Source organism: Halichoeres trimaculatus, unplaced genomic scaffold (genome assembly GCF_033239565.1).
Source record: "Halichoeres trimaculatus isolate MK-OKI-2021-1 unplaced genomic scaffold, fHalTri1.1 fHalTri1_scaffold_22, whole genome shotgun sequence".
NCBI lineage: Eukaryota > Metazoa > Chordata > Actinopteri > Labriformes > Labridae > Halichoeres > Halichoeres trimaculatus.
The window spans coordinates 20496151-20523024 of record NW_027437200.1 but is presented as its reverse complement, the minus strand read 5'-3'; the positions used below and the strand labels follow the sequence as shown (position 1 = coordinate 20523024).

At 39.8% G+C, this 26874-nt stretch overlaps 2 protein-coding genes across 2 annotated transcripts in view; one reads left to right on the top strand and one right to left on the bottom strand.

Annotated features, from left to right (window-relative positions):
• f13a1b (coagulation factor XIII, A1 polypeptide b) overlaps positions 1-26874 on the bottom strand; it is a 70870-nt gene that overhangs the window by 12144 nt on the left and 31852 nt on the right. The window lies entirely within an intron of this gene.
• LOC141784522 (uncharacterized) lies at positions 7847-17847 on the top strand. The gene is made up of 3 exons (XM_074662360.1): positions 7847-7973; positions 9710-10534; positions 12509-17847. The coding sequence occupies exons 1-3, from the start codon at positions 7925-7927 to the stop codon at positions 17845-17847; spliced, it is 6213 nt and encodes a 2070-aa protein (XP_074518461.1). The 5' UTR covers positions 7847-7924.

Sequence of the window (26874 nt, the reverse complement as noted above, 5' to 3'; positions counted from 1 at the left end):
TTTCATCCATCGTTATCACAAACACACTCCTCTTCTGTTGCCATAGGCGAACACTGTCCACAAGCGCACCACGAGTTTGCATTGAGTCGTGGACGTGCTCCTGTTTGTTGTTCTCGAGCCAGCTCTTCGTCTCTCTCCATCTGCATCCTTCTTTCATGGAGCTCCTCGTCCATGTACTCAGGCTCAAACTGGTAAGGACAACCGTCAAACGTTTGTTTACCAGGTTAGCTCTGGGTCAGCTGGCCCACCTGAAGACGGTAGACGAGCTGACTTTACGATAACACTGGCGATGGATGAAAAAATATAGCCGAAATGAGCGATTTTGCAGAGATTATGTCCCGCGCTGAAGCTCCCTTGCCGTGGCCCCCGCTAAGTGCGGCTAAAATCTGTTGGATCTAAATAACTTCTGAAGGACTCCGAGCTGCACGATGTTTGTCTGAGTGAGTATATGAGCATGCACACACCTATAATTAAGGTCCAGGTGTCAAAAAAACGGAGTTTCCCTTTAAGTATCAATCCCAACTGATCCCAACGTTGGCATGTATATATATATAGTTTAGATTAATTGGCACACCGCTACTCATAACTATATATATATTTTTCGATAAATGGATCGAAGAGCCACACACCGAAAGGCAAAGAGCCACATGTGGCGAGCATGTGACACATGCGGCTCGCGAGCCACAGTTTGGCAACCCCTAATTTAGAGTGTGGCTGACTTGAGGGACTGGCTTGGCTGTTAGCTAAGATGCTGAAAGCTCCCTTATTCCTTGGTTTTGCTGTCCAAAAGTTAGGTTGAGTCAGCATTTCTAGCATCGATTAGTGCTTAAAGGCTTTAAAACAGGGGTAAGCCACTGATTGCCTAGGGACATCTGCCAATTTCACAGTGACACCTGCCAATCCATCAGCGACACCTGCCAGTCTGAACAAGTGGCAAGTATGAACAAGGGATTGGTAGGTGTCAATGAGCATTTGGCAGGTGTCGCTGATAGACTGGCAGAAGTCACTGTGCAATGGGCAGGTGTCATTTAGTGACTGGCATGTTTGGCTGACAGACTGGCAGGTGTCACTGTGTGATTGGCAGGCTTCCCTATGCAATCGGTGGCATAACATAAGCCGCTTTAGGATTTCTGTGCCATTTAAAGATTCAGAAAATTTTTAATGGGCCTAACCCACAAACTCAGATTTGCCGCTTAGCCAACAATGCAGCGCCGTTCAAAGGCAAATAAGCATACTTTCCAAGGGCCGAAAAGCATTGTTATAACTAATCTATTTGTTATCTTATTTTATCCTCTACAAGAGTTGTAATAAAGTTCTGTGTACTACCTGGAAAAGCTCTGACAAATTCCCACTTTGAGTTAATTTTAAGGAGGTCTTGACTTGAACATTGTTTGTGTTTCTTATTTCAGGGCTGATTACGATCTGAATTTGTTTCATCTCATGTTGGTCTTGCTGTTTGTTGTTGTTGCTGAGGTTTAGGTAATGGTGGTACCAGCTGTGGTTCCATGTGTCTGAGTGTGTTGCTTTATTTGAAGCGTTGGTTTTGTGTTTGTGTTATCTTGACACAGGTTTGATACTCCCCTCCTTTTCCTGCTCTCTATTCTATAAAGAGAAACACTTTTTGAAGTTGACTTCAAATGTTGACGCTCCCACTTGGTACTTCCTGGTGAGCTATTTACAATTAAAGTGTCCCTAATAAGTGCTTGTTTGTTGGATTGGAGCCCAGATTCTGATGAATGACTGGAATAAAGCTGGCCTGCATGCAGCTAATTCTCAGGCAAAAATTGGCAAAGCTTGAATGGCCCACTCATGAAAACATTACTCTACAACTCCATGGCACCTCTAATGGTCAAACACTCCACAGGGTATCTTTATTAAGCTCGCCAAATGGCTAGATTTGGGGGTTGTTGGCTCAGGCTTGGGGTTGCTGGTGCCAGGAACAGCTGAATGTGCCAACAGTGAGCCACAATGCCAGTGTAGCTGTTAAACCACAATTTCTTCCACTTAGCTTTTGATGCTAATGCTGTTTCTTAGCGTCAGTACTTTATTACTTCTAATCAACAATCAATGAGCTTATTGCTGCTCTCTGAATTAAACTTCTAAGGAGGATAAATTCCACTTTTCCATCTTGGCACTGTCTCTAGTTTTGGAGTATCTCTGACCAAGTTACAACCTTTCATACAGCAGCAAAAGATGTAAGGGTTAGAAATCTAGCTATCAAAACAGGACAAAAAATAAGCTGCAACTACTGAGACTAAGGGTTTATGCCAGGATAGAGGTGTCAAAAACTGTAGTTCCAAGAGTGGCCACTTGGGGTGGCACCAAAAGTGAGTCAGTCCCAATTAAAAGCAATACTACATATCCAACTTTGTTGAAACTGTTGTTAAGGCTAATTTTCTTTATTTTTATCGCAGACCTGACCATTAAATTCCTGTTTGTACAGCCACCTGCTCACATTACATTATCCTACTCACTTCTTGGCTAAAGACTAAAGCAAGAGACAGGTGAAAAATGGCTTTAGTGTTTCAAAAACGATTAATTCACACAGAAATACTCAAATTCTGGGAAATTTCTATGTTTACAGATTTGTGTAAACCAACTCCAAACAATAAATGATAAACTGACAATTAAATTCACGCTCAAGTTAAAGCGTTAACATGCAGATGTACTATGGGCCAACATTACTTCCTTGATTTTATGATACATGTAATTTTTGCCAGTGTGGACAGGCAGAAGTGACTGATTTGGTAGAGTGTGGTCAAATTTTTACTCATGTTATTGGGGAATTTTTGTTGAAATTACTGTGGGTTCCTAACCATTTAGAATCATGTATTAAACCTTGCCTAAATTTCTTCTACTACTCTGTGGTTGATGAGCACTATCTCTTCATCCCTCAAACAAGACAGGAAATTAGCCAAACAGTTGTGCTAAGTCATGAAATTGGAAAACAACCAAACTACTGTCTCAGTTTCACCTTATCACTTGTACCGATGCTTTCCTTTTCCTGCCTAATTGTTGCCTCTCTTACATTTTCAGTATCCCATCTAAGCTGTCCTCTTTTGACAGGCGCTCCTCTCCATTCTCTTTAGTTGTTTAATTTTCCATTTTGGCCTTTATACTGAATTCATGGTAATAAAAGAGCAGAGGTGTCAAAAGTATTCACAATCATTACTCAAGGAAAATTATCGATAGCAGGGTTTAAAAAGACTTTTGTAGAAGTTGAAGTATCAACTTGAGCTAAGTGTAAAAGAACTGGTTTCAAAACTACTTTAAGTATAAATGTAAAGTAATATAAAGGGGAAAAATGCCACAAAGAGACTAAAGCTATACCGTGCCACAAGAGTCTAAAGTGCACTCTAAAGGCTATAATGACTATCAAGTTTCGTTTTCATTGAAATGCTAATGTTGGAAAATTTGGATCAGCTGGTTTTGACCAATACTCAACACAAAGGCTGGATTGATTTAAGCTAATCTAGGCTAGCCAAAATGTTTGATTACTTTATTTAGACTCTAGCAGTGTTTCTCTTGTGATTATATTGGGGAGCGCTCTGCCACCTAATGGCAGCACCTGCCATCGGATTCTGGGAGAATCTGAGTGGAGCAGGGTGACAATAATATATATATTTTTCTTTTGAGAGTCTAATCATTCTTGACTTCCCAACATATTTTACAATCCTCGAGAAAAATACACAAGAATGGCAGCTGTCAATCATTGTTTAACGTGATGTAAAACCTTGTTTTCAGAAAAAATAGGACCTGAATACAAGACAGCCAAATTATATCTTCAAATCACCACAACAATCAGACATGAGAAACATTTCTACCAGGTGTACTAATTTTTTAAAGTTTGACCACAGCCCATCTGGAATGACTGGGGAGATGGATTTTTTGACCTATACTGCAGCCAGCCACCAGGGGGAGCAGTTTTTGTGGCAATAAATGATCGAGTGAGAACTTGACTATACCTTATTATTCCAACTCATTCTCAGGCAGTGTTATGTTTTTACCTCCCATGCAACAACAATCCAATTCACTCTATCTGAAAAGCACAATTTATCTGAATAGGATTTTATTTTGTGTGTGTGTTTGTGTTGCTCTTTTTTTCCAAGCTGAAAGGAAACAGGAGTAACAAGACTATCTTATTAAAATGTAAGGAGTAAAAAGTACAGATATTTGTCTGAAAATATTAAGTCAAGTTGTGGAACAAATGCAGTGAAAAAACAAAAACATGCACATCACGTAAATAGTCCAAGGAGATTTATACAAATCTTTGTTTAAGTAAATACAAGACTGAGATGAAAACAAACTTAAACTCATAAAAAAATTGTGTTGTTTGTGTTCTTTTTGTTTGTTTTATTGTGATAGACTTTGTTTTCTTCTGTTTTGGGGTTTCTACACATGCTGTAACAGATTAGACTATAAATATGCAAAAACAAAGGGGTAGGACGAGAAAAGTTTCGGGCTTGAACCTACACCCTTTCGAACAAAGTAGAAAGATCTAAGTTATTAGAGTTGTTTCTTTAATTGTTTTTTTTTTGTTTCTTGTTTTTTTTAATTTCTGCTTAAACATCTTAGTATTCTCTGTTCTGTTTTATTGTTTTGTTGTGATATGTCTTTAACCTGTTGGAATAAACAAATAAATGAAATGAAATAATACAAGTAAAAAGTTGGCTTAAAAATAACTACTCCAGTAAAGAATAAATACCCAAAATTTCTAATTATGTAAGGTAACGAAGTATTTTTACTTTGTTACTTGACATCTCTGTAAAAGAGCAAGAAAAGAGTCCAAAGACACAGGACTATGGAAGAGCCACCCCTTGCTTATGCACAATCTGTCCTTTATTCTCCTCCACTCTCACCATAAGACAGAATTTTCCAGAACTCCGACCCAAAACAAAAACATAAAAAGCTATTTCATTTCCATCTGACCCAAGAAGATTTCGCAAATGACTGAAAATTAAACTGTATTGGATGTGCAACCCGATCATTAAAATCGATTCCAAGTCAGTGACAGATGTGGAAGCTAAAAAATACCCATAAAATTACAGAGGAAACACTGTTCTTCATGTTTCCCACTTTACCGTTTCCACCACTACAGCTTCTCTGACCAGTTTAATCTGGCGGCAAAATAAGCACCGGTGCTGATTTTATCTAAGCCCTCCAGCACCGATGAAGGAATTTTCTTGCAGTTTTTTATTCATTAGGTGAAGTCCTTTAAAAGCGAGGCAGCTCCACATGTAGAGCAGAGCACTCCTGCAGCAGGGAGCCGAATAAAAGCTGCTCATTTGACGATAACAAAAAGCAGCACACCATCACTGTCGTATTCACCCAACACTCAAAACAACTCTGCTGGTTAATGGCTCCAAATCAATACGAGTGATTCAGTCCTTTCCATGAGCAGAGTTTGTTTTTGTTAACCCCGACTGGTGCCGAGGGAAAGGGTGAATCATAAAGAACATGATCTAATGTGTGTGTGTGTTTATGGGTATGGACTGGACATGAGAACATGTTGTACCATGTATGCAGCCAGAGCGCTCTGACAGCAGGCAGCCATGATGAAGAGACGCTGGCTCCTCACACAATAAGGCGACTGTTTGGGAATAAAAGTGTGACGCTAACAAATTAAACTGTCATTTCTTGGTCTGTTTCTATTTGTACCTCTGTTTACTGAGGTTTTACTGCCTCATACTTAGAGGGTAAAATTATCTGGAGTTAATGTTAGCATGAAAACAAACTGAGGGAGATGAAGAGCAGAAAATCTAAAATAGAGGGTGGCACTTTTATGAAACCGGCTCTATTTAGCATTTAGCTGTATTTAAAATGAGTTATAGATGACACATCTTTACGTACAGTCAATGGGTGGTTATGTAAAATAAAACATGCTGTTTTTGGACCAGGGTTGGGACTACATCCCCATTCTTGTCTCGCCATGTTACGATTCTATTTCAGATAACCACCCACTCATTATACATTTTCCTGCAAACTACCAGTTGCAAACAACCAAGTTGATGCTAAGTATTGATTGACAAAAAATGACTCATATAGCTTCAAAAAGGAGTATCTTTTAATGCTTTTAATGTCTGCACTATTATTACTATTTCTACATACGTTGTGATTTCGTGGTTGTTTGGGTTCAATTTTTTTGACTTGGCCGATGTCTTTTACACTTAGTGTTTTAATATCTGTGGCCAGATTTGGCGCCGTTTTTCACCCAAGGAATCTAAGGCCATGTCTACATGACATATATCTGGAAAACTGTGTATAATTTTGTACATTTAGGCCTGTAATCCACACAAAAATGCAGTTCAATGCCACTAAAATAGCAATGTTTTCTGAAAACTCTGGCCAACATGAAGATTTTGGAAAACTCTGGTTTCATGTAGAGGCCTGGAAACAGAGTGTTTGGTTCCCAAACCTCACGGCTGAATGATGGGGTTCATTCTGACTGGCTGGCACAGATTTCACGTTGGAAAAACAATGCCATGCATAGGGACGGGTACCGAATAACTATTACGGTACTTGGCTCATTTGTTGGTCATGGACACCAAACTGGTTTTGTCTTCAGTGATATTTTTACTACTTTTTCTCCTGTGTTTGTCTGGAGATCCTACATGTAACCATGGCTGCATTGTTTACATGTTAAATCAGCTGTTAGCAGCCTGTAGCATGTCAATGCTAACCGGTGCTAGGCCTGATGTTTCCCCACAAGGTGAGGAGAAGGAGGTGAGGACGACGTGCTGGTTCTCAGGTGTGAGCTAAGAAGTGACGACATTGACCTGTCCTTCCATCCATCGTTATTGGGAACGTAAGATCTATCTCCAATAAGATGGACGAGCTAGCCGTGCTAACCCAACAACAGAGGGAATACCAGAAGGCAGAGTAGCATCATGCTATTCACAGACATGGCTAACGGAGCTAACACCAGACACCAACGCCACATTGGAAGAGCTTCACCTGCTGTGAGCAGACAGGATCCAGGAGACAGAGACTGAACAGACTGCTGAAGAAGCTCAGTCCTGGACCCTGTGGAGGTGGAGACTGGCTGAACTGGACAATGATGGATTTTCTTATGCACTTTCTTACTTTTGTTTTCTTGATTGCTGACTCCTCCTGAATTTTCCTCTTTCCGCTTGAAAGTATTTTCTATTCTATTCTATTCCAAAACTATCCTTTATGTTAATGCTTTTGTAAGCTAATGTTTGCCACAGTGTTTACAGGCAGAGGTGAATGTTGCTTTTCAGAGTTTAAAACTGTTGACGTAAAGGTTTGTAAATCAGATAACTTTGTGTTTGTTGGTGGGGCTTCTTTCAGTTCACATTAACTAGTTTCTAAACAGTGCATCGGTCAGATAACACCATAATTGACATGTTTGTACTTTGTATAAGACTTTGAGCCGTCTCTGTTTTCCTATAAAGTGCTCATGACAGAGTAACTTAAAGCAGGAACTTGTAACCACAGGGTGAAGTTGGTGTGGTTTTCTTGTGAGAGGAGGAAACAGACGTGCCACACATTCAGCAGAGAGCTCAGCAGCTCTCAAAGAGAAGCCTGAGTGTGTCTCTGCATACATCTACATGTTCTTTATGTAAGAAGCACTTACATACTGAAGTGAATCCTTGAAATTATGAGCAGCAGTCACATTTACGTTAGCTAGTCTTCTGCAAACATGTAAATGTGTCGCGCCACAATTAACTTCCTGTTCACATGAAGACAAGCGCCTCAGAAAAAACCACAGTAACGTCACGTGACAAAGCAAGTCTGCAAAGCCGTCTGTGTTTGTTCCACGATGAAGAAATCTTCAAACTGGATCATTTTACAACCTGCGTTTATCTGTTTCTGACTTTCACAATGGTGCTGATGAAACTTTTCCTGTGAAACAGGAAGTAAAAAAAGAGGAAGAGGAAGGACAGGAGTGGACGGAGAGGTGATGGCCACGACTGGTGAGAGCTGCAGTCCTGTCAGTGTCGAGAACGGTGGTGAGTAGAGTTTCTGTACATCCTTATATTTGAGGTTTGATTAAATGTTCTGCGTATGAAACGATTTTTTAAAGCTGCACATTAGAATTACTAAAAAGTCAGTTTAATAATATAAAGAGGAAATTCCTGCGTGAAAATTCTTTTTAGGTTTTAATTTCAGGATGTTTGCACACACACAAATATGAAAGTAAAATTCATCACAGTGAAAACTATGCTAACTCTGACTGCATGCTATAGGAAGTTAGCTAAAAGCTGTTCTAATGTTGCCAAGGGTTAAAACTCTTAACATTCATCCTCACACAAATTTTAAGATTTGACTACTTCTTGTTTGATAAGAGTTTATTTTGAATGGAAAGTTTATGTTAGCCACCCCTGGTTTTCAGATTAATGACTGTAGTTATGAGCTAAAAGAGCACCTTTAAGAGCTTTGTGGTTGCAGAAAGTTGAGTATAAATAATTATCTTCCAACAAGTTTCTTGCAAAGACAAGAGTAAGTTTTCATACTTTGAGATATAAAAAAAGAAATTCCACAAATTTGATTAAAAAATGTATTGCTAACTGCTAGCATAATGTGAAAAAAAAGGATTACCTTTAGCAAGCATGTCTCTTCTTCCTTGACCTAGCATATTTCTGGGTAGCAACATTTGATAAACTATTTTCTTCCAGCAGCTTGTAGCTAACATTCACCTTTCAAGCTAATAAATCTGTTAGCTGTTGAATTTTAAGCTAAAAGACAACAGTTGATTCAGCATTTGGTGCTAGCTAGCTGTTAAAAACAGCTAGCTAGCATGTTAAGGTAAAGAAAAAATATTTAATAATTTATTTGTAACAACAGTTAAAAACAACAACAACAAAAAAAAAAAAAAAACTACAGCATACAATAGCACTACATGACTTTTTGCTAGCATTTTACATAGCATGAATAAATACATTAATACATAAACACACAAGCAAAGTAGCAACAGGCTAGGTTAAGATTCACCTTTCTTCTTCCCAAACACTTAATGCTAGCAAAGTACATGCTTGATTAAACCATATTTGGTTTGCATTAAGATACAAGCAGTGAGATAGCATCAAGCTAAATTCTTTGGAAACTGGGTGACAGTAGGAGAATGACTTCTTGGAAAGTTGCCACAGGGTAGATTCAAACAGGCTAACCACTAGCCCACCAAGCTAAGCCATACTGGCAGCCTATATGCTAGCATTTTGAGGTTAACATCCTATTGGACACTGGTTGCAAACTAGTTAAAACTTATATTTGTGTCCAGTCATGTCCTTGCTAAAATTACTGCGAGCTAGCTTGTTTCATATGATGGTACATGTTACCTTTTAACATCTTCTTGCTAAGATTCTTTAGCTAGCATATGTAACGGTAACGGTTTTCTTCCTTAAGAATGCCATTGGTTAGCTTATTACCAAAAGCCTTTTGGTAATAACTTTATGTTACATATATTTTACTACTTTATTTCCAAGATAACTGTAACCAGATGATAAATGACTACAGTTTTATTTTAAAGTCAGCCACCTTAATGTTAAAATTGCAAGAAGGGTTGTTAGCATTCAAGCTAGCTGAGAACTGTTTCATAAACCTGTAAATAGAATGCTAACATTAGCTGTTTTCTAGTGATAGCTAAAGGGTTTACAGACTTTTACCTGTGAGTGTGACGACCCTCCAGATTTTCAGTTTAAAATGATGAATGTCTGATACTGTCGTTTTTCTTTTTGATATCGTTCAGATCACCTGGCGCGGTGCACCGAGGAAGTCCTCCTCCCTTTCTTCTCTGATGAAAGTCTACAGGCCACCATGGACTCACAGCACCCTCAACCCGCCAACAGCCTGCCTCCACCTGCTCTCTCAGAACTCAGACTGGTCCTTCTGGGCCGTAAAGGGGCGGGAAAGAGCGCAGCGGGTAACACCATACTGGGCGGAGTGGGAGGCTTTGAGAGCGGGAAGCCGACAGAGGAGTGTGTAAAAAGGCGTGCAGATGTAGCGGGGAAAAAAGTCACGGTTGTGGACACTCCAGGATGGGAGTGGTACTACCCGCTCAACAGCACCCCCAACTGGGTGAGGAAAGAAACTTTACGCAGCGTGTCTCTTTGTCCTCCTGGACCCCACGCTGTGCTGCTTGTCATGAGAGCGTGCGCTGCAGTTACAGAGGACTACATCAGGGAGATGGAGGAGCACCTGGAGCCTCTGGGGAGAGGAGTCTGGGAGCACACGATGCTGCTCTTCACCAGAGGAGACGAACTCGGCCTGGTGTCCATGGAGCAACGGATACTGACGAGCGGACAAGCCCTTCAGGGGCTTCTCAGGAAGTGTGGGAACAGATACCACGTTGTGGAGAACCGCAGCAGAGGAGATGGGACACAAGTGAAAGAGCTGATAAGGAAGCTGGAGGAGATGGTGGAGGAGAAGAGCGGGAGCTGTCACCTAGAGATAGACACCACGGTTCTGTCGGGACTGGACGCAGACGGGAAGAGGAGGGCGAGGGAGAGGAGGAAGAAGCAGAGGCAAATGGAGGAGCAGGTGCAGCGGGGCACCATCAGATCTGCTCTGACCAGTGAGTTATTCAGTCTCTCTTCACTCTCATGTTAATACATTTGTCTCTTCATAGTTCACAATTTAAAATGAGATTATCAGCGCCAAAATCAGCTTTTCCTCAGTGTCTGTGGTCAGGATGAACGTTCCAGGAAAATCTCTAATCTATTTATGGCCAAAAGTCCCTCTAGTGATGCTACGATAGCTGGTAGAGTTTAGCATCGAGAAATAGTTGACCAAGTCATTCATTCATTTTTCATCTTAATGTTATTAACACTCAATTTACACAAGTAATAGTAATTAGAAGATGAAAAGTTGAAAAACTTACTGTAAAAAGAAAATTTTCAATCAGTTGAAGTGATTTAATTCTTTAGATGAATCACACTCTATATTTCAAAGTTCAGGTTTCCAATGTTTTTTTCTGTATCAAATCAATTTGAAATTTTGCATTGGTACCTTGATGTCGTATTTTGCTGAAAACAAATTAGTTGAATTTTTGTTTATATTGTGCATCTGACCTTTGTTCACACAATGAAAAAAACAAATGTTTGATCCAATTTCATAAAATTGTTTCAATTGGTAACGCACTATGGAGGACCAAAAATGCCAAAGTAAAAAAAAAAATAAAAGTGAAAATAATATATTTATATGTGTTTATACATCGGTAAAAATTAGAACAAAAAGAAATACAAAAATAAATGTGGGAACAGAATTAAATATAAATAAATAAGGAAATAAAAGTGCTCTTCTCTCATATATTTATTTAATTTTTATATTTATTCATTCATTTTTTGGCAGACACTGCCAGCATGAAATACAAAGGGAAACATTCTCCCTCCTGTATTTATTTTTACTTTTATTTATTTATTTATTAAAGTATATATGGATTTTTTTTTTTTTTTTTTTTTTTCCCTTTTATTTATTTCTAATATTTGTATTTTTGGTCCTCCACAATGCACAAGTAGTATCACGGAATAACTTTTTTTATGTTCGACTAACACAGTTGGTTAAAGTCACTTGTGCTTAGTAATTTGAATAATTTCAAATCATCACCTTGTACAAATCTAACGACAGGGTAGACAAGCTAGCTTAAAATTTTCGTACTTTTCAATAAAATATTCTCTGTAACCAAATCTCAAAAACTGCTTTTTAACATTTTAAGAGAATGGTTTTAGCAGAGTTATTTTTGTTGTGACAGTATTTTGTAACAGTGAGTGAGGAGGGAACATAGTGGTTATGTGACCCTGCTGTACATCGGGGTGACATACAGGTGGCACAGACAGTCTATGCTTCACATGGCATGGACTGGTTGTCTCTACTTATTATTCATGGTTAAAAAAACCCCATCACAACAATCATAAAGCATGATGTTGCATAGAGTAGAGGAAAGCTAAACAGGAGAGAGATAGAGCACGAGCTAAAGGCTTTAAGGGCTAAGCTATTTGTGATAATGTTCATTCCAACCCACAGTCAGCAGTTATTCAGCAGTGATCTGTTCAAACTTAAGAGTCTACTTACAAACTGACAGCGTTTACTTGTTGTCACATTGGCCTACAAATATGGCGGAGCAATGGGCTGACGATAGCACTACATGTAGCCGGCTGCTACAACCTTTGCTTGATATCAAGTTTTAAACTGTAGCGCTACGTAACTGCACTGATAAATCCCTTACCTCAGCACGTTGTATCCGGTAAAATCTTTACGTCTTTACGACAGTGTGCGTGAGCCTCCAGGCCAGAAGGTGGTGGGGCAGTTCAATGAAAACAGATCCTCCTCATAGCATCTTTAGGTCAGTGTAACTTAATTTCTTGGAGGCAATGAGTGTCCATATCTTTTTTTATGTGAGGTCAAATTATTAGGTTTTGCAGTTTACTCTTGTTTTGCGTCTACCATTAGGGATGAGCTGTGAGCATCTCTGCTTTCTTCTACAGGAAACTGTGTGGTACGATGAAATAACGAACACAAACTTTATTTAATCTAATGTCTCTTTCTCCAGGCGATGGTCTCCAGGCCTCCGAGCTGGACGCCCACCAGTCCTTCTCCAAAGCCCCCCGCCGTCTCCCCGAGGTCCGGCTGGTCCTCCTGGGCGAGCGTGAAACAGGCAAGAGCTCTGCTGGGAACACCATCCTGGGCAAACCGAGCATCTTCCACGCCGGAGAGGTGACGGAGGAGTGCAGTCATCAGCAAGCAGAGGTGGCGATGAGGATGGTCACCGTCGTGGACACTCCAGGTTGGGAGGGAGGGATCGCTGGAGCAACACCTGAGCGTGTGAAGAGGGAGATCGTGAACAGCGTGGCCTTGTGTCCTCCAGGGCCTCATGCGGTCTTGCTGACTCTGAGGGTGGACACACTGGTGAGGGCGGGACACGTGAAGGACCATCTGGAGCTTCTTGGCGAGGGCGTTTGGAGACATATTCTGCTGTTGTTCACGCACGGGGATCAGCTTCGAGAGGGGGTGGACATCGAGCAGCACATCCAAGGAGGGGGACGGGATCTGCAGTGGCTGCTGGAGAAGTGCAGGGGGCGGTACCACGTCATCAGCAGCCTGGATGCGGGGCGTGGAGGAAACGGGAGCTCCTCTGTCGTCGGGGATCTTTTGCACAAAGTGGAAAAGATGGCCGCTATGAACAGATGTGAGGCTTTCTCCGGTTTGGTCCAAGAAGTTAGAGATCTGAGCCGGCAGAGGAACGAGAAGTTCAACCAGCGACTGAAGGAGATCGGAGATAAAATGCAACGCCAGGAGATGGAGTTAAAAAACATGCGGGAGCGAGAGATTAAAAGCCTGAGGAGGATTTTTGACTGGAAGAAGAAAGTGAAATCACCCGGGAAAGCAGACATCCAGAAGGAAGAAGAGGAGGAAGAGGACAAAAAGATTGGGGAGAGGAAGACAGATTACGGAGACCTGGAGGAACGGATGCAGTGGCTCACGGAGGATAAAGAGCGGGAAATCCAAGATCTGAGCATCGAAAACCAGAGGATTCGTGTCGCACTGAACCAGACAGGAAAAGAGAAAGAAAGAGTGATGCTCAACCTGGAGATGAAGGAACGAGAGATCGAGGAGCTTCAGGAAAGACTCGACGAGCAACAACTGAAGGTCATCGACCTCGAACGAGCCGGCGTCGAGAAGGAACACGAGAGGAAACAGCGTGAGGAGGAGTGGACGAGTCGAGGGAGGAAACTGGTGGAAAGGATGGAGCTGCTGAAGAAAGAGAAGGAAGAGAAAGTCGAGTCTCTGAAAAGAGGAATGGACAAAATGAAAAGACACTACGAGGAAATTCTGGAGAGGAGCGTGGAAGAGAGAGCAGAGGTGGAAGAAAAACTGAAATCAGAGATGGAAGAAGTGCGGAAGAAAGTCCTCGATCGTGAGAGAAATACGCGAAACAATATGGAAGAAATGAAATCACAGCTTGAGAAAGAGATCGAAAGACACGTGCAGGAGAAAAAGAAAGAAATAGAGCTCATGAAAGATCAGTGTGAAAATGAAATGAGGGATGTGAAGAGACAAAAAGACAAAGAGATTTCAGAGATTAAAGAAAGTTTCGCAAAAGAAACTGAGGAACAAATGCAAGTGAAGAAAAGAGAAATCTCAGAATTAGAAGAAAATTATTTCGTTCAAATCGAAGGAATCATGCAAGAAAATGAGAAAGAGAAGGAAAAGATGTGTTTGAACCACACGAAAGAGATCACAGAAGTAGTGATGGTGAAGGAAGAAGAGGTAGAAAAGTTAAAACTGCAGCATCAGGATGAGATGGCCGAGGTGATGAAACAGAGACAGGAAGAAAAAGACGAAATGTTGAAAGAAGCAGAAAAAGTCAAACGACAAAGCAGAGATAAACTGAAGAAGTTAGAGGAAGAACGGGAAAGAGAGATGACAGAGATGAGGAGGCAGTTTGAGGAAGAAATGAAGAAACGATCAGAGGAGAAACAACGAGAGATAAAAGAGTTAGAGCAAAAGTTTGACGCTCAAATCAAAGAAAAGGTTCAAGAAAGTGAAAAAGAGAGGGAACTGTTGGGTAAACAACACGAAAAGTACATTTTGGAAAAGACGCAGGAGAATGAAAGAGTACGAGAAGAGCTGGAAAAACACCATGCAGAAGAGATCAAATTGAAACTTAAAGACTTTGAGGAAATGAAATCGAAACTTAAAGACGTGGAGCAGAAACTGGAGCTAAAGAAAAAAGAAATGAAAGAAAAACTGCAAGAAAAGGAGGAGAAAGAACAAGAGAACTTGATGGTAATGAGAGAAATGGGAAAACGACTGGAAGAAAAGGAAGAGGAAGTCGGGGAAATGAAATCGAAACTTAAAGACGCAGCGCAGAAAATGGAGCTAAAAGAAATAGAAATGAAAGAAAAGGAGGAGGAAGAACAAGAAAACTTGAAGGTAATGAGAAAAATGGAGCAACGACTGGAAAGAAAGGAAGAAGAAGTCAAGGAAATGAAATGGAAACTTGAAGACTTTGAGGAAATGAAATCAAAACTTCAAGATGTGGAGCAGAAACTGGAGCTAAAGGAAAAAGAAATGCAAGAAAAGCTGCAAGAAAAGGAGGAGAAAGAACAAGAGAACTTGGAGGTAATGAGAGAAATGGAGCAAGAGCTAGAAAGAAAGGAAGAGGAAGTTGAGGAAATGAAATCGAAACTTAAAGACAATGAGGAAATGAAATCGAAACTTAAAGACTTCCAGGAAATGATATCGAAGCATAAAGACGTGGAGCAGAAACTGGAGCTAAAAGAAAGAGAAATGAAAGAAAAGAAGGAGAAAGAACAAGAAAACTTGAAGATAATGGGAGAAATGGAGCAACAACTAGAAAGAAAGGATGAGGAAGTTGAGGAAATGAAATTGAAACTTAAAGACTTTGAGGAAATGAAATCGAAACTTGAAGACTTTGAGGAAAAGATCAGACAAAGTGAGGGGGATCATTCAAACTACAGGGAAGAGACGGAGCAAAATCTACAAGAAAAAGAAAGAGAAATTAACATCATGAAAGACAAAATCAGAGAAGTCGAGAGAGAGATGAATGAGGTCAAAGAGGAAGGAGAGGAAAGAGAGAAGGATCATCTAAACCACATCAAACAGACGGAGCAGAAGCTGGAGGAAAAGGAGAGAATGATCGAGAAGTTGAAACAGCACATCGAGGACGTCGACGAAATCCTGCAAAGAAAAGAAGAAGAAAGAGGAGAAATTATTCTGAGTCAGAAAAGAGAGGCGGAGCGGCGACTGCACGACAGAGAAGAAGAGATGGAGGAGATGAGACGACGGCTTTTAGATGAAATGGAGAGGAAGGTCAGAGAGAAGGAAAGTGAAACTGAAACTCTTCAAAAGAGATGGAGGGAAGAGCAGGAGAAGAGAGACGAAGCGACTGAAGCAGAGATTAAGCAACTGCTGGAAATCGTTGAGAAGAAAACTGAGGAAGTCACACAAGCTGACAGGAAGTTAGAGAGCACATGTGCAAACTACGTAAAAGAAATCAAAGAGCTGGAAGAAAGCAATAAAATCCAAATCACAAGTTTGATGGAGGAACTGCAGAAACTCAAAGAGAAAGACGAGGAATTCGCCAAACTGACGCAGAGAGATCAAGAAAACGAAAGAGAGATCGTCCAGCTGAAGCTAACGATCGAGCAGACGAAGTCGGAGCTGAAGGAGCTCACGGAGAAGATGGAGAAAGAGATGACGAACATGATTCAGGAGTACGAGAAAGAGATAACGCAAAGGAACGAGAGATTAGAGTCCATCGCAAAAGAGAGGAGTCGTTTGGAGGAAGAGAGTCGCCAAAGGATGTCGGACGCCAACGAGGAGAGAGTCGAGGAGCTGCGGGAACAAAACGAGAAGATGAGACTGAAATGTGACGAGCTGACGAAAGACGGTGAAGACGTTAGAAAACATTTCAAGGAATACGAACAACAGGTACAGATCAGAGAAGAAGAAATGAGGAGTAGCTTGAAGGAAAGAGATGAAGAGATCGGAGAGTTGAGGGATGCTAACGACAAACTGCGAGAGAAAATAGACGAAGCAGAAAGAAGGGAAGAAGGTGTCAAGGAAAAGGAACAAGGTCTGAGACAAACCGAGAAGGAACTGGACAAACGACGTCAAGAACTTGATGCAAAAGAGGAAGAATTTGTTGAACGAAAAGGAAAACTGGAACACAAGGAGAAGGAAATTCAGAAATGGGAAGTAAATCTGGAAAAACAGCAAAAAGATCAAGAGGAGAAACACAAACTTGAGAGCATAAGAGCTCAAAACATCCAGAGGAAGGAAAGGGAGCTCGACAGCCTCCTTGAAGCTCTCGAGGGGAAACAGAAAGAGCTGAGCTGTCACGGTCAGGACCTCCAGAGGAAAGTGAAAGGCCTGAAAGATCACGGGAAAGAGCTGAGAGACAGAGAGAGCTTCCTGCTCAACGAAGAGCAACAGCTGCTCCACTGGAAGTCCGAGCTACACGAGCAAAACGAGCACGTGAGCTCCACGACGCAGGAGTTAGACGAGATGAGGAGGGACATGGCTCTGCTGAAAGAGGAGCTCCGCAACAAGGAGGGGAGCTTGAGAGCGTCGTTCGAGAAGTTGAGGAAATGGGAAGAGGATCTTAAAGAAAGAGAAGAGAAGCTGAACGCAAGGTCAGAGGTCGAAAGCAGGGAAAACGCAACAGATACGGAGATCACAGCATCGTCTGCAAAGAGCAATAACTGTCACGTTGAAAGAACAAAAGAGACGGAGATAACAGAGGAAGAGGAAGTATCAGACGTCCTTCAGGATTTACAGTTTTTATCTGCAGGTCAGGAGGACAAAGATCTAAAAGTCTTGGTGTTAGGGGAGTCCTGGTCCTCCCGCTGCCCATCAGGAGTCAGCATCCTGTGTGGAGAAACGCCCAAACTCAACTCTTCCTTCAGATCCTGGAGCGGTCAGGTAGCTGGACACAACCTCGAAGTCGTCGAACCTCTAGGTCTGAAATGGCGAGACGGACCAGATCCAACAAACACCGAGCAGAAGATGAACATCCGTGACAGCGCCTCCTGGTGCCGCCCTGGACCTCACGTCGTCGTCCTGCTCGTGCCGGCGTTCCTGACGTGCACGCAGAAGTACAGGAGAGCGGTGGAGGCGCACGTGGGTTTGCTCGGAGAGGAAATCTGGCGACGCACAATGGTGCTGTTCACGTGGGGGGAGTTTTTAGGGGAGAGCGCGGAGCAGCACCTCCTGAGGAACGGAGAACTGACGAGGCTCGTCGAGAGATGTCTGGGAGGGTATCACGTGGTAACCAGCAAGAAAAAGGACTCTGTGGTTGAGCAGTTGTTAGCAAAGATGGAAGATGTTATAAACTCAAAAGGCAGGGAGCAGGGTTTGTGTTAGAGCTGTGAAAAAAAAACTATCTGTTGAAAAGTGTTTTCCATTGTGTAAATGTGAATATGTTTTAATTAAAGTTACCAAAGGTGGAACAAACACTGGGCTCATTTATTGTTTATCAGAATATGAAAATACAAAGTTTGTAGAAAGTTAGAGTTTGAGACTTCGGATAGGTGTGAATTGTGGTGCAGCGGCTCAACTCATCACAACAAAAATTTGAGCTAAAGTGATTCAAAAGACATTAGTTTTGGATTGTTTTTCTTAATAGCAATACTATGGAACAGATTTAGTTATCATTATTATAAAATATCTCATTAAGCCATAACTCATTATTTCCATAAATGCTCTAGAACAGTGGTTCCCAAACATTTTATGCCAATTCCCCGAAACAGCATTTACTTCTGGCCGGGGACCCCCTTTGTCAACCGACAGACAATGTTTCAAAATATGTGCAGAAGAGTCAGCTTTAAGAATTTACTTTTTAATAATTACTAAATTTGTTTAGAACAAGAAATTATTAACAAACAATTCAAGGCTCTGTCAGCCAAGGTGGGATGCTTCTTTCTCACATGGAGTCAGTAGTTAGACAGAGGAAGAGCCTCAAAGTTCAGGTTAGTGTTTTAGATAGCTTAATAACAGGCGCAAACCGCCAGGTTGACACAGATCATGACATCATCATGCCGAAGTTGCAGCTGGCACAAAGTACGGTTAGGAAACTTAAGAATCCAATGATTATGGCACTTTACCCGTTGTATGTTCAGAACAAATGGTTATAAAAATAAAAGATAAAATAAAAAAATAAAATTTAATAAATAATAATAATAATAATTAGATCAGATTTCTCCCTTCCCTCCAATTTTCTGAGGCCCCCCCTGGTGCCCCCTGGCGGCTCCCACAATGAAAACCACCAATTTAAGTTATTTAGAGATGACTCATTTTGCAAGAAATTTACATACTTTTAAATTCATTTTGATTGTACTGCAAAAGAGAAATCTAAGAACTCCTTTTTGACATTGTTGTAAGTGTAAAAGTATATATATCTTTTTTGGAAAAAAACATCTTATTAAACGTATTATAGGGCACAGTCACATTATGTCCCAAAGTGATCTTAGTACAGGATGTTAAAAACAAAAACTGTTGCCTGATTTTTTTTTTTTTTTTTTTTTTGTTAAGAGCAAAAGAATGGGTTAATGGGGTAAGAAAAATTAATAATAATAATAATAATAATAATAATAATAATAATAATAATAATAAATTATTATTATTATTATTATTATTATTATTATTATTATTATTATTATTATTATTATTATTTATTTATTTATTTTTTTATTATTATTATTTATTTTTATTAATTTTATTTATTTTTTACTCTACAGGAAATCCCTTTTTTGGAATATAATTGCTTAAAATAAGACATTTTTCTGGACTTTTTGAATGTAGATCATATAAGGTCTAATCTTTTTTTTTTTAGTTTTTTTTTTCATTGATTTTTTTGATATAGTGGTTTAGACAAAGAGATCTGATCTAACATGAATATATTATCCCTCTATCTGGCAAAAATAGTAAAAAGACAATTTTTAAAAAAGTATAAAGAAATGAGACAAATAAGAACACAATTAATCACAATCCAAGTTTGTGAGCTTCCAAAAAGTCCATATAAGGTTTTTCTTTCTTATTGACAACATATGTAAGTCTCTCCTAAGCTAAGAAAGATCATCAGTTTTTTTTTTTCCACGTTACCAGAAGGCGTGTCCACACTCCTCCATTACAATGTGATCAATAAGCTGTGAATGTGGCTGAGATACAACAAACGTCTCAGGGTAAACTCCCAGTAAACAAAGGATTTTCTCCTCCAGATATGAGACCCTTAACGTGTAAGACATAAACATGACAAACACTTGCAGATTGTGCAGTCAGTAATTTTCTTTACAGAGAGTGACAGTTTCTAGGTTTTAATATCTGTGAGTTGTTATCACTGATGCTTTGAATAAGGGTTGTAAGAGGAGATTATGAGATTTTTATTTAAAGGGAAAGAAGCCAAAACAGCTTTACAATCTGTGTAATTTTGGGGTATTTTTATTCTTATTTAGCTCAAAAGTCTGGGAGACCAAAAACCACTGAATCAGTCTTTGGCATTTCTTTAGATTTAATGAAATGTTTTTATAAATTCAATTTCTTAAATCTCAATTTGTGCAGATTCTTCTTCTTTTTGACAGTCTTGTGGTGGAGTATAAAAGCTTGAAGTAGGAGCAGTTTTTGCAGGCCTACTTGGGGGAAATGTTTCTTTCCACCTCCAGATTTCACTTACAGTTTATTGAATGATTCATGCAAATCTTCATCACTTATTTATACGTAAAAAAAAAAAACATAAATGAGCTGAAGTTCTGACATTTTTTTGATAGAAACCTCGGTTAACCTGCACTGAAAGACTTTCACCCTCTCTCCACAAGATGGGGACCTTGTGTCAGCGTAGAGATTACTCTCTGAGCACCAAAGTAATCAGTGTTTGAAACCCTTCATGACAAGGAGTTGATGGTGAAAGTGTGGCGAAGCTAGTCAGATATATTTTTAACCATGTTTTTACAATTTTCTGCGTAAATGGCTACTTTTAAAAGAAAGAGTACACAAAGGCTTGACTAGCAGGCCTGTGCTCCATTTTGACTGGAGGCATTTCAGGAGAACCAAACCGTCTCGCAATTATAACCCCAGGGAGCCTCCCGCACGCTGAGAGGACTCCTGCTTTGACAAGTAAATTATGACTCTTGATGAGAGGAGTACGGCTTTCTCAGAATGCAATTTTTGACAGCCAGGAAAACGCGGGTGGATACATACAACAACTTCCATCATCCTCTGAGCCAGATGCAACAGCCAAAAACACTTGTGTGCAATCATCAGGCTAAAAATTATGGAGTGCGAGTGCCGGGCTGTATCTAACATGGCAGCAATGTTTTTTAATCTGTCCTTTCAGTGTGTGCCGCCTTTAGAGGAGAGATGAGAGGGTGTTGTGTCAAGATGGATCCCTGCTCCTTTGATCATCCCTGCGGGGTGTGACTGTTTTCAAAGCGTCTGGGGAGACATTAAAGGGAAAAAGGTGCCAAATTGCAGTTGATATAAGACGTAATTTTCAGGCGTTTTAGCATAATATTAAAAAGATATCAGGTATCCAACAAAAACACAAGCCAGAAAAATCATTAGCAAGAAGCTTTTTCGTTTTGTATTTTTGGATCTTTCACCGTGTCGCTAATTTTGACTGGATTTATTGATTATAAGCTTGGATTGATTACAGAGTGCTTGGTGGTGCTCTGCACCATTCAAAGACATGGGGGTTAGTGGTTTTAAGGGTTTGAGGAAGAAAAACAAAATCTCAATATGCCATCAACATCAACAGTCAGAGCAAAGTAGATTGATAAATAGATGGATGGACTCAACATTTGGCCAAGAAATAAAGTGAAGCTAACAGCATTTTAACTTAGTTCACCACAACTCACACCATGTGCTTTTTTTTCTAAACTGGGTTTGAACAAACAAAAAAAAATGTTTATATATTTAAATTAGCCATCTTGAGGAGCTATGAAACTTTTACATTCGATCAACTTTCTTTTTTCTAAGCTAATCCCTCCTTGTGCTAGCTTAAGCTTCATGTTTAGCAAACTCATTGCCATAAATGGAATATACGTCACTCCCTGTGTATGGAAATAGCAGCATTTTGGTAAGTGAGAGTATCAAGTTTGTTTTTCTAAGATAAAAACAGAAAGTTAACGTCAGTCTTTTGTTCACGTTAGCTAAAAATGTAGCAGCGCAGCCTGTTAGCTAGGCCTGTAGCATACAGAATCTAAAAGGAGAAAGCATCTAGTAGTAAGTTTTAAGCACACAACTTATTTATGTTTTTTTTACACATAAAAACTTAGTGTTGGAGTATATACTGTGTTTATGCTAGTTTAAGCTAGCAGCAGCAATGACCCACGATTTTTAAAGGTTTTAAAAAACCAAAAGTGACTTTTGTCTCATTTCAATGCAGTTTTCAGGTGTTTTACTACTTGCTAATTATAAAGCATTGTGACAGCCAGAAGGAGGTGAAAGAACATCTGCAACTTGTTTACATTTTTTCCACAATAACATTAAAACATTTGATATAACACAAGAAAGCATGAAAACCAGGTGCCACTACGTTAGGTTTGAGAGTGTTGTATGTAGTGTTAAAGAGTTCTGGGAAGAACTTCAAATAAAAATGTAAACAAAACAAAAAAATTGACTACCTGAAAAACTAGCTTAGTTAAGCTAGAATATAAAGATCATATTTATTCAAATATAATATTTATCTAACATACAACAACTTTTCATGGTCACTAAATGGGTTTTTGGTCTCCTTATAGCTGAGGCGGGAAATATTTGAGTAATTGACTAATAGTAAGCATTAACTGTTGAATAGTTAGCTTAGCTTATTATCATTATTACTATTATTTTTTATTTATTTATTTATCTATTTTTTAATTTTAGTATTAGTTTTTATTTATTTTTTATTTATTTTATTTATTTATTTTAATTTTTCTTTTTCATATTACCCTATGTCACAACTGTGTTTTATTTTATATATATATATATATATATATATATATATATATATATATATATATATATATATATATATATTTATTTATTAAAAAACATCGCCTTTCAACCTTAGCTGCTATTTGCAAATTTATTACTTTTAGTCAACATGTGTAAATTAAGTTAATGTTGAATTTAATTTCTCTTTTCAAAATTAGTAGGGATGTTAATTTATAGCTGGTGTATAAACTTCTCACAACTTCTTCTCACATAACTAGAGTGCTTCTGTATCTTTATTATTTTAATTTTATTTATTTTATTCTATTTTATTTTTGTATTCTTTTACTGACTTTGTCAAGTGCTGCTTTTAACACAACGATTTCCCAGCTTGGGATCGATACAGTTATTCTATTCTATTCTATTCTATTCTATTCTATTCTATTCTATTCTAGACTGCTGGCTGCAGTTTACACTAACTTGCAAACATGAGAGCTGTATAATTGTCACCTAACTGTGTAAGTAAAAGTTATTTAAGTTTCAGTTTCTTTTATTTCACCTGAGCATCTTAATCCTGGTGGTGTCTTAATATTTCAACCTCCACTTCGACGGTGTTAAAAAAAGATTCTTGAATTCTTTTGACAGGAGCAAAATGACCTGATGATGTTTTTTGACATAAAGGTCAGAGACGCTCTGGTGTACCTTTTAAAAGCAAAGTTATAAAAATAAAAGTCTTTTCACTCTTTCCATCTAAAGCCGTCCAAGAACAAAAACCAGCAGAGTATCTGAGTTCAGAGGCGAGCTGTCGCTCAGTTTCGACTCCGCTGCTGTGAATCCTGTAAACAGAGAACGATGAAACCACTCTTTGGCACTCAGTTTGGTTTTATCTGGCATGAGTTCAGATTAAGGCAACACGGTAACCCTAATTTATCTTTATTTGGAACCTTTTTAGTCCTGAATGAGGCTTTTTGAGAAATATGCACAGGGCCACATTTACATGCTCGACAATAGTCGGGAACAGCTCAGTCAATCATGGCACAAAATTACTGGGCTGTGTTAAAACAGAAGTTAATGGTTGGGCTGATTTCTATTAAGGTCTGTGCACTCTCATTTGAATAATGGTCTTTCCAACAATGTTTTTCTTTTCGGTACTTGACCCAGGAAGGAAATAAATGTAATCCCGCTTTAACACCTCCATTAATATTCAAGTGGCTTTAATACTCCAGGTTTATTTCTGACTGGAGGTAATTAGCATGGTGGTCTGGAGCTATTTTATGATAAATCATGTTCTGATTGTGTGTTTGGAGGGGAGCAGACATGACAATGGGAGTCATTAAATGAAATGGGAGTTATTAATCAAAAATAGACAGATACTGGAAGAGGAGAGAGGACTATGAGAAACAAAACAGGATTCCAGATACTCAATTATTTTGTTGATGGCAATTAAGACAAGTTATTGGGAGGCTAAATCTGTATTTGTAGCATGAGAGCTGCCATCTTTAGGTCCTTTTTTTAATTTTGGCCCTTGAGGAGTCAGAAAAATACCCAGTAAGCTCATCTTCTCTTCTGTTTCGAATTGTTTAATTTTTTTGCTTGCCCAAATAGTTGAAGAGTTACGGCAATGAGAGGGGTTGTATCAGTTATTGCCATGCTGCACATTCCTGTGCATGACTGTAATTACACTGGAGTACTCTGTCTTCTCTTTTTTTAAAGGAGCTGTTTGAATTTTCCTGCTAATCCAAATGGTTGAGGAGTTACGGTAATTTAAAAAGCACTTGTGTTTTATCTCTTTAATTAATCAGAAGTGAATATTAAAGGGAAAAATAAATATAAAAATATGAAAAATAATGATAACAAATCAAAGATCATGTGTCCAGCAGTTGGTTTCATAGATACAGTCAATATCCTATAAGAGGTCAGATCTGTTTTCGAGCTGTGCCGGACGACAAACCGCTAGCTACAGCACCTAGCTTAGCTAAAAATTTGAATTTAAACTTTGATTCAGTAAAAATGTCGCCCCATTTCCACCAAGCAGTCCGGTTTGGATCAGTACAGTTTGGTGCGGTTTGGCTCAGTTAAGCCTGATGCTGTTTGCGTTTCTACAGCCAACTGTGCCCCCTTGTGGTAGGCAGCGTGTAAGCTGGATGCCGATAGCTGCAACAGTTAAATAACAGCGTGACGCTGTAGCAGCGCGACACAGTGTACCCCGCTAATAAATCCAGCAAAGAAGAAAAACGCAAAACAGTAAACAAAGAGCAACGATGGAAGACATCCAGCAATTTGTCTTCTTTGTGATTTCCATGTGGCTCTTTGTTGCAAAGGACAATCAAGCTTCATTTCAGAGAAGACGGTGTGCCGCCAGGAGAAATACAGCCACTGCTGTCGCACAGGAAGTGATGGTTCTTTCGACCAATCAATGGTCTGCAGTGTTGTAACTCCACCTTCCAAGATTGGATCAGTTTAGTCTTGATTATGAGAGGATCTGTCCCGGGATTAGTCCGTGGAAATACCGCTTGGTGGAAACGGGGCTTTTGAGATCCAAGATTCATTGTATTCAAACACTGTATGGGTTTTTTAAGGGGTACGATAAATGTCAAAGCAAATGTCGAATGCAAAAACGTGGATAACACACTCTAAGAGGCTGCTATGTGTGTAAACCAAGCGGCAACCTCCGGTATAAGAATATGAGACGACGGGAAAGTGCAAAAATCTGCTGTTTCTCAAGTGTCTGTATGAGGCAGGCTCCGAAAGTACGGTAAGTCACAAACACACCAAGCCAAAAAAAAAGCAGTTTTAAAAGCAGAAATTAAAATATTTACAGCCTGGTTCAAAAACATCTCCTGTCTGAGTTGGCGCCCTATAGCTGTACACGAAGCCCTTGCCCCTACCAATATGGCCGCGATAGCCAATCTGCTTCGTTTACCGTTTCAGAAAGAGACGGGTGATGTCTGGGAGACGACAGTCTATGGTGTAAACCCCAGTTTGATCTGGCACATTGTAACAAATACTCCCCAAAAAAGAGGAATTTGTCAAAAAAAATGCACTTCGGTTCAACGTTCATGAAATTTGTAAAGGTGATCTGCGAAATTCTTTGTCTTTTCTTGACAACTGTCTGATACTGTTCTGTTTAGCTTTTTCAGTTTCTCATTTTCTTCTAAAGTCAATAATGACATAATGAAGGATATCAGCACAAACACAGCAACTGAAAGATGCCTCCTTAGGAAGTGGTTCATCTTTAGAGTGCTGTTATCAAGACCTTACAGAATTTTCTGGATATAGATTTTTTCTATGCAGACGATAGAAAAAAAAAGCTTTAAAAGCCGAAGCAGCAGCACAGATATTTTACTGATCCTCGCTGAAAAGGTCAATGCAGGTCCCTTAAGGTTGAGGATTTATATTCAACCCGATGGACCATGAGCAGATCCACATACGCTGCCCACCCCTCCCCGCCTCCGCCCCTCCGCCCCCCACCTGGGCGGCCACCAGGAGGCCTCGTTTAGATAACGTTAGCCTTTCCAGATTACACCCACTCTGACCAGTTACATAAAACCACCATGATTCCACACAGGCCCTCTGGAGTCCGTACCCAAAATAGTCGCTGTGCAAAGGAGGGCGGTGAAAGCACAACATGTTCCTGCTCCTGGGGTTAAACGAGGACGGGTAGATGTCGACAAGAAGAGACGCGTTAACTCCACATCAAGGAAGTATCAACCGTCGGTGTGCATTTTCTTCAAATTATGAGGAACTGAAAAGAAGCTCAACAAAAAAACACAAATTTATTTTTTTCCTGATTCTCTTACAGTCTGTGTCAGGATGTTTTGTAGCAAAAGAAATGTCTAAAATCTTGCCTGGGTTAAAGAGGGACAAATGTTCGTCAGAGCTGACTCTTTGAATCCAGCTGACTTTAAACTCGAGGTGAATCTTACACGGAGCACCTAAAATAGTCTGAGCGAAGGGAGGGCCAGAAAAGCACAGAGTGTTCCTGCTGGTGTAAAAAAAAAAAAAAAGACAGATGGATGCTTAAACTTCGGAGGATCTGCTCAGCACTGCAGACTGCCGATGCGTGAAATCAAGAAATGATAGTTTTTATAACCAAGTGTCCAAAAAAACAAAACGTATGAGATTTCCATCTGATTCACACAGCTCTGAGAGGCAGAGAGGGAGAGGGATGCTGCAGATGATGAATCCCCCTCTGGACTGCATCCTTTCCGGCTGAGTGCGTCCAGTGGGCCAGAGCCAGGTCCTGGAATCTAGCTAATGAGACACACCCCCCTGAGGGCTTGTGGCGTCCTATTGGTCGAAAGGCTGGCAGCGGATGAGATGATTGGCCGATGGAGAGCATGGATGAGCAGCTGCCACAGCGTGTTGCAAATCAAACTCAGAATATTCATATCCAGCATGGCGGAGCGTAAAGAAGCTAAATAAGCAGAGTGACATGGATACCCCCTGCTTTTATTTAAACATTTTAACATTTAAAAACAGCAG